At 31.7% G+C, this 9,123-nt stretch overlaps 1 protein-coding gene across 1 annotated transcript; it reads right to left on the reverse strand.

Moving 5' to 3' along the window:
• Positions 1-1,986: 1,986 nt before the first annotated feature.
• Positions 1,987-6,918, reverse strand: LOC110614131. Its single transcript, XM_021755617.2, has 3 exons — positions 6,527-6,918; positions 2,643-2,740; positions 1,987-2,421 (listed from the first exon to the last, which is right to left on the reverse strand). Exons 1-3 carry the CDS (start codon positions 6,788-6,790, stop codon positions 2,406-2,408), a joined length of 378 nt encoding a protein of 125 aa, XP_021611309.1. The 5' UTR covers positions 6,791-6,918; the 3' UTR covers positions 1,987-2,405.
• Positions 6,919-9,123: the final 2,205 nt, after the last annotated feature.

A 9,123-nucleotide genomic window follows, 5' to 3' on the forward strand; every position in this document is an offset into this window, starting at 1 on the left:
AAACTCGCCCATTTTCAGCCATGGGGCTTCTTATAAGGGCTGGCCAGGCCACCTTCGGAAGCCTAAAGTGCTTCCAAAAACTCATGCAAGTTCGGCGGCCGAACCTGGATTTCCTTCTATGGTCTTTTTTATTCAAAACTCAATTTCTTTCTTACTTAAAACTATAAAATATATTAAAACATTTTATAAAAACATGATTTTACCCTTCTAGAGGTTTCCAACATCCGAGAGTCCACCGGACGGTAGGAATTCCGATACCGGAGTCTAGCCGGGTATTACAATAACAGTATAAATAAAAGCTCGTATGCTACCATAATTTTCTTCTAGAACCCTCAATCCTTTATCTTATATCAAATTCCAAACCTTAAGCAAATTTAGTCAAATAAATTTTCTTTGAAACCTTGCATTTAGTTGATTTCAAGTGTTGATCATGTTGGAGTCAACTTTTAGAGGCTAAAGCAAAAGAGAACTTTTTTTTTTTTCAATCTCATTGTCTTAGAATCAAGGACCAAGAGGTATGCTTCCTCTTCTTTTTTTTATTAGCTCTTTGTTGGGCTAAATCCTAAGAATTGAGAGGCTCTCTATCATGGATGTAGGCACATTGTTGAACTACTTAAAATTTTATGTTCTTTTTTTAATATGATATTAGAGCAAAGATCCTAAGAATTAAGGGAAATGATGGAGGGAAGGTATGGGTGATCAGACATCAAAGATAGGAGGCTCGACCTGTGATGAAACCCTTGTAGAACAACATCTCGGCTCCACAGATGTTAGGCCCGGCATTGTCTCCTATAAAACAGCAAGAGACTCTTATAGTTCCAACCAGAGACAACTTAGCGGTACTAACTATATGGGCTATAGTTTCATGTGGTTAAAATGTATATTACAAGAAAAAAATAAATATAATGTACTAGTAATTGTTAGTTATATTATTCTATTAAGCTGATTGCTAAAATCGAAAGTGTAAAATTTGAAGATTAATTTATAAGATTAAAAGCTTTAGCTAAATGCTAATGATGAGTCGAAATGTATCTCAAATTTTTAAAATAAAATCACTATAAATTATGATAACAATAACAACATTAATAATTCTACTAAAAAAACACAACAACAATATTAATAATCAGCACAAATTTAACAATTAAATAGTTAAATAGATTTAAAAATTAAAATAAACATAAAAATAGCTTAAATGATTATATAAGTTATAAGTTGTATACAAAAAAAACTAAAACGAAATAAATTTTTTGTTTATGAAAAATAGCCAAAGGATTAACTTTTAGTGGGGAGTTTTTTAATTGTTATTTGATCTAAAATAAAATAAACTTATTTCGTTACAAAAATAAATTAAATTTTATAAAAATTATATATTTTGTATACAAAATAAAGTAATTATATATTTTTAATTGTATACAAAATAAATTTTATAAAAATTTCAGTGTGGTTTTTAATTATTCAATTATTTGATTCTGATACAATTCAGCCTGCTCTCGGTTAATGAAAAATGAAACAGTTTTATGTAAATTTTTTATATAAAAAAATCATACTTATTTATTATTAAAATTTTGAAGTTAGTATATTATTTATTATATAAGGAAATAGCAATAAAGTATTTCATTTAATATATAATCTAGTTTTATTTTCATTAATATAAATTTTATTAATTATATGGAGAAAAAAACTTAATATAGAAGATTTAAATTATTTCGGACTAACAGATCTCTCCACAACACTTAATTTAAAATCTAAAATATCAAGTGAAAAAACCTAAAGCAACATCAATATTTAAAGCATCTCTTAAAATCTCATGACACAAAAATTAATAAATAGAATTAGTATAAGAAATAGCTTCCTAATTATTACATGGGCAACTGTATTAGCTTATTGCCTAATTCAAGATACGGTCCAATTTGATTTTTGTTTAAGAAGAGATCTGCAATCATGAATAAGTTCATCAAATTCTGAAAAATCATCCTATTAGAACAGAACAACATTTATCACACCTTTTGAATCAAGTTCAATATCCACTAAACGAGTACTATAGACATTAAATTACATGGGTGGTTCATGTAAAGGAAGAGCTTCAACTATTTTGGACTTGAGACTACCTCGCAATTAATAAGAAAATGCAGCCATAAATGAGCTAGATGCATTACGTAAAATGGCCCCATAACTAATAGTGTCAAAATGACTAAAAACTTCTGCATCCATATTACATTTTACTCGCCCAACACTAGGTGCTTGCCATGAACTAGAAGAGATGGGAGGGGAGATGTCAAGAAGAATACTCGCTAATTGTTGGGCGTTTAGCCATGATGATACGAAGTCCCCAGCAGACCAAACAAGCAAATGGGGATTTGGGTGTCGATCTCACCACAAGTGGATATTTCTGCCATGCCAAAGAGTCACGCACAACCTAGTCTGTAATGAAACATCATATAGATGCAAAATAAATTGAAATAAACTATAAATATTTGAAATATGATGAACAAGAATAGGAAATCCCACCAGTTTCCAACACTCAACAGCTATAGGACAATGGAGTAAGACATGTAGAGCATCCTCCCCAAGACCACAAACTTTACAACCAATGGGAAAATTTAAACCTTTTAGAATCAGAGTTAAGTTAGTAGGGAGAGTACCTCGAAGGGCACATGAAGTTTTTAACTTTTGGCGGTACCTGTATCTGCCAAAGTTTCCTCCAGGACCCTAGGATGGCAAGCTGATAAATTATGTATCCCTGTTAATCAACAAATAATAGCCAAATTTAATAGTGTATAACTCATTTTATTCATAATGCCATATTCTTTTGTCATGCTGTCTAGAAATAATCAAAGAAATACAAGCAATATTATTATGCAATAACAATTCTAAGAGTAATGGAAAATATCACCCTGTGCCATTTTCATTAAGCAGACCCGAAACTTTGAGATTCTCCAAACCATCTACAAAAGGAGTCTCAACAAAAAAATTATCATCTGTATTAAGCTAATGATCCCCCCAAACTCTAATTAGATCCCCATTTCCTACTCTCCATTTGTTACCAAGATTCAGCGAATCCTCTACCTGTAAAATGCTCTTCCAAACAAAACTTGGTTAGACCTTTCATTAGCATCAAGAAAATTCACTCTAGAAAAATATTTAGCTTTGAGAATGTGAAAAAGAAGAGACTCTAGGTCAGAGAGTAATCTCCAACCCTACCTACCAAGCATAGCCAAATTAAAATACCTTAGATTTCAGAAATCCAAACCCCCTTATCCTTACTATGACACATTTTTTGCCATGATAACCAATGAGTTTTCCTCCTATCTGTACTAGTAAAACTCCATTAAAAAGAATTCATCATCCTCTCCAGCTCGTCAAACAAATACACAGGAATGGCAAATACACTCATAACATAAGAAGGAATGGCTTGAGCAATAGACTTAAGTAATATCTCTTTACATGCTCTAGACAGGAACTTCCCTGTTTCAACTATGTACCCGTTTCCACAATCTATCTTTTAAGAATGAGAACACTTGCCTTTTATTCCGCCCAACAAGGGAAGGTAATCCTAAGTACCTCCCATAATCAAAAGAATTATGCACAACCAGGATTAAAGAGATATTTTCTCTACTAGTGTTTGGACAATTAGAGCTAACAAAATACTTGACTTATGAAAATTCATAGCTTGACCTAAAGCATGCTCATAAGTTTCTAAGATATTTTTAATATGTTGACACTCCCTACCATTTGCTCTAAAAAAGAAAAAAACTATCATTAGCAAAAAGGAAATATGACACAGCAGGTGCCCTGCGACAAATTCGTGTACTATATATAGGTCCACATCATTTTGCATTGTGAAATAAAGCTGTCAAACCTTCAGAACATAGGATAAATAGATAAGGACTCAAGGGATCCCCCTATCACGGCCCTCTCTTTGGAACAATAGGTCCAAATTCTTCACCATTTAAAGCAACATAATATCAAACTGTAGAGACACACAACATAATCAAATTAACTCACCTACTACTGAAACCCAATCTCAGCACTATCAACTTAAGATAGCTCCAATCAACTCTATCATAGCCTTTACTAATATCAATTTTAAGAGCCACTTTCCCTTTTGTACCTCTTGTTTTCCTTCTTATATGGTAAATGAGCTCAATTGCTATCACAACATTATCAGTAATCATCCTACCAGGAACAAAAGCAGACTAAGAGGAAGAGATAATACCTGATAATAAAACCTTCAACCTATTAGCAAGAACCTTTGCCAAGATTTTGTATAGGATATTACATAATGAAATAGGTCTCAGGTCCCACAAATTCGATGGGCTCTCCTTTTTAGGTATAAGAATAACAGTAGTGTCATTTAAAGTTTCTGGAAAGCTCCACTAAGCAACCATTCTTGATAAGAAGTCACCACAGAACTTCAAATTATATCCTAGAACTTTTGAAACAAAAGCGAGATTCATACCATCAGGCCCTGGGGCCTTATCCGGATGCATCTAGTAAATAGCTTGACAGAATTCATCAGTTGAGAAAGGGGCTATAAGATTGTCATTATCACGTGAGCTTACAACTGGCTCAATAAGTTTTGTAATACTTGTCAATAAGTTTTGTAATACTTGAACAATCACCATTAGATTCAGAAAAGAGATTATGGAAGTAATCCATAATTATAGTTCTCATACCTTCCTTATCAGACACCTGTTCACCTGTAATGTTAATAAAAAAAATAAATATGATTAGTTCTTTTCCTAGCAGAGGCCTATATGAAAATACTTAGTATTCTTATCTCTCTCTTTTAATCAGAAATCCTTTGAGCGCTGTTTCCAATACATCTCCACTTTGTAGAGAATCTTATTTAAATCCTCCTTCAGACCATTTGCAATATAAATAGACATATCATCATTATGACCCTTGACCGCCTCCATGTCCTGGTGAATACAACTAGCCTCCTTATGAAAGTCACTCTTAAAACTTTTGCTCTAAAACCTTAGATTTTGAGCACACATGCTAATATGCTTGCTATGCCTTTACCTTCGAGCCCTCGCAAGAGTCTTTAATAACATTATAGATATCTAGTTTTGAAAGCCAAAAACTCAAATCTAAATCTCCTTTTTCAACCCATCCATTGACTAACAGTACACTATAATAAAATAGGAGAATGATTAGACACTAAGGAATGTAGATTAGATAACACACAATTCTGAAAATGCTCCAACCATGTGTGAGACACAAAAGCTCGATCCAGTCTTTCCCAAATCCATCGAATGGACCCACGTCCCTTTTCCATGTAAAAGAATACCCATTCAACGGAATCTCAACTAGTTGACAAGTGTCTACAGCATCCCGAAATCCCCAAAATAAATGCTCAGGATGAGGAAGCCCACCAACTTTATCCTCCTCAGACAATAAGTCATTAAAATCTCCAATCCATGCCTAAGGCAAGGAGGATATACCTGCAAGAGATTTTAGAAGATCCCAAGATTCTTGTCTCTTGCTCCTTTTCGAAAAACCATAGAAGCCGGTAAGTCTCCATGGCCCTGCTGAGCTGGCAATAGTCATATAAATAAAATTTTGAGAGAAGACTTTAATGATAACAAGGAAATCAGATCTCCACAAAACAGCCAACCCACCACCACGACCCAATTTATCCACACTAAAACAACCATCAAAACCAAAACGGACTTGTAGATCCTCAATCTTACTCAATAACACCAACATTTCACATAAAAAAATATATGACTTATGCAAAATTATGAGCTTCTTTAGAGCTCGAACTGCGCGAGGGTTGCCAAGGTCTCGACAGTTCCAAATTAAGCAACTCATGGCTATCGACAGGCCTGAAAACCAAGGTCAGTCTTTTCATCAATATCCACACAAATACTAATAGAAAAAGGAACAAACTCACCTGAAATAGAAGCCGGGACACCCGATGCAGGTTGCCCAATCCTCTGATGCTTTTTAATCTCTAAGATTGCCAAACCCATACCTCCTCACATTGAACATCCCCACTCTCAATGTCAATCAACATAGCATGATTCTGGGGCTACCACAGTAGATATAAGTCACCCTGACCAATAACACTACATAGCTACTCAGTACCATTATCTAACCATGTCCATTATCATCACGAAGCCACTTATTAGTAGGTAAATTGGTCATACGAGAAGAAGGTCATAGCCATGGTCCTCACCCACGCATATGCGGTAAGTTTGTATCATCAAAAAGCTTTTCACAAAAGCCTTCACTATGTCCTAACTTATCGCAAATGAAGCAAAAAATAGGTAGTCTTTCATACTTAAAATTCATTGTAAACCTCTCATTGGTATTAATAAGGACCTGCTTTGAACGATGTAGGGGCTTTCTCACATCAATCATCACTCTTACCCTCATGAAAGTTTGCCAACCTCCAGAATTTTTAACAGAATCATACAAGAGGTAAGACCCAATAAAATCCCCTATAAGTTTAGCCATTCATATAGCCTACTAGAACACCATGAATTTGCACCCAAAAAGGAGAAAAATATAAAGGTACCGTAGATGGATTTTCCTCCGGCTGTACGTGGTGTAGCAGTAAGAGGTGGTTATTGAAAGAGTACAATCTTGCCTCTAAAACCCAGTTCACATCGACGGCATGGAAGAACCGAAACAAGTAGAGCCGATCACCTATCTTCTTAATATTAACGCCTCGCCCAGGTCTCCAAACAACAGAAAGAGTATTGTGCAGAGCACCAAAATTGATGGACCTATCTGTCAATAGTTGGTCGACCAAGGTGAATGCCGGAGTCGCTATCGCCATTGAGTTGTCATCCTGTTTGAGAAGAATAGCCGCCTCCTCCTCTTCATCCTCTAGGATTAGCAGAGCAAGTCAAGAGTTCATTGCATAAGAACTCGTCATGCGAACGAGAGAAAACATGATTTTATTACTTTAATGCTATATTTAGTTTTGTTAATTATAGAGTATGTATGTAAAAAATTATTAAATATAGTAAAGTAATTTACTATATTTATAACTTTATATATAATAAATATAATATACTAATGATAATATATACGTAATATGATATTAGTGCAATAAATATACATAATTATATTAAAGTATATAATATACTTAGAAATTAATATATATATATATATATATATATATATATATATATATATATATATAATCTCTGTAATTGGGTTTTATTAGTTATTTTATCAGGAAACTTATTTCCAAACATCATGGTTCTTTCTATAGGCTGAATTATACCTTGTTCTATATAGTGTCCTAAAATCTAATTTTAGTCTGGAATAAATTCATTTTAGTCTGGAATAAATTCATTTTAGTCTTATTTAGAGCTAACCCATTATTTTTTATTATCATACAAAATGTCTTTAAATGTTTAAAGTGTTCTTCTATACTTTGGCTAAAAACTAATACATCATCTATATAAACAATACAAAATTTTGAATAAGGATTAAAGATATCATTTATTATTCTCTGGAATTCTAATGGTGCATTTTTTAATCCAAAAGGCATTACGTTCCATTCATACTGACCAAAAAGAACAATAAATGCTGTTTTATATCTATCTTTAGGATGGATCTGAATTTGCCAATAACCTGACTTCATATTAAATTTACTAAAAAAAATTTGCATTATATAACCTATTTAAAAGATCTTTTTTATTAGGATTGAGTACCTAATCCATTTTAATGCTATATTTAACGGCTTATAATTTATAATTAACCTTGGTGTACCTCTTTTTATTTCTGCATTTTTATTAACATAAAAGGCTGCACACGACCAATGACTTCTTGATTTACTAATTAATTTTTTATCCTCTAATTCTTTAATTTCTCTCTTACAATGTTCTAACAATTATGGTGCCATTTGAATTGGTCTCTGACTTTAGTTGAGATTGATTTTTTATTAAATCCTTCTTCATATGGAAAATCTACTATATGTTGTTTTCTAGTCCAAAAAGCATTAGGATAATCTGCACATAATTCTTCTTCCATGTAACTTTTTAATTTTTCTATTCTAGTCTTTATAATTTCACTTTCTAATTGATTTTTAATCCTATTAAATGTGCATTATTTTTTAAATCTTTTAAATCTTCTGTTTTAGATTTTATTATCGATTTTATTTCCATTGTCCTAATGGAATGTGCTTTTATTAAATTCAAATTTTTTATTTTAGGTTTTTCTGTGAATTATATTCTTATTGTTTTATTTTTTACTTTGAATTTTATACAATCTTCTTTTACTGAGTAGGGTGTTGTAAGATTTATTAATAGTGTTCCTAATATTACTATATGATTTATTTGTTGTGACAATAAGAATACAGTTTTTAATTCTAGAATCTGATTCACTATTCATGCTTCTGTTTTTTCTAAAATATTTAAATTAGTTTTATTTGCTGTCGTTAATCTTTCTTTAGTTTCATTCCAGAATCCCTTGGGTATTAGACTTGATTTTATACAATTTAAATGTGCGCCTATATCAAATAATGCTATTGTATCTATTATAAATTCCTCTGATAATTTAATAGTTACTTTTATTAAATATTTTCTAGATGTTATTTCTTGTAATAATAAGATAAAATTATTATTTACTTCTTTACTATCTAATTGACTTATTTCATTCTAGTCATCTTCCTCTTCTTTTTCAGATAAAGAAGATGATTCTGAAATTAATTGTTCTTCCAAAATTTTTATCCTTTTTGAATCTTTCTGGAGTTGATGCTTTAAATCTTTTATTTCAGTCTTTATTATTCTAATTTCTCTTTCCAATTCTTCTATAGATACTATTTCTTTATATTTTTTATTTTTACTTAATATTTTAGTTAAATCATAAGTTTGTTTTTCTATCTTAGGAACGATATTTTTAACTTCTTCCGCTTCATCAAAACTTTTTATTAATTTTTTAAGAAAATTTTCCTTAGTACTATTATATTCTATATTGTTTATTAATTCCAACAATGAGCCTTGCTCTTTAGTTAGGACACTTATTGATTTTTCTGACGAGTTAGATCCTGACTCATCTATCTGGTTTTCACTTTCTATTAGTTCTGATTCTGAACTTTCTGAATCTATATACAATTCCTGAATTTTATTTATTATTTCTTCATCTAATTCTAACTCATTT

The sequence above is a fragment of the Manihot esculenta genome, chromosome 4 (assembly GCF_001659605.2).
Source record: "Manihot esculenta cultivar AM560-2 chromosome 4, M.esculenta_v8, whole genome shotgun sequence".
NCBI classification, from domain to species: domain Eukaryota; kingdom Viridiplantae; phylum Streptophyta; class Magnoliopsida; order Malpighiales; family Euphorbiaceae; genus Manihot; species Manihot esculenta.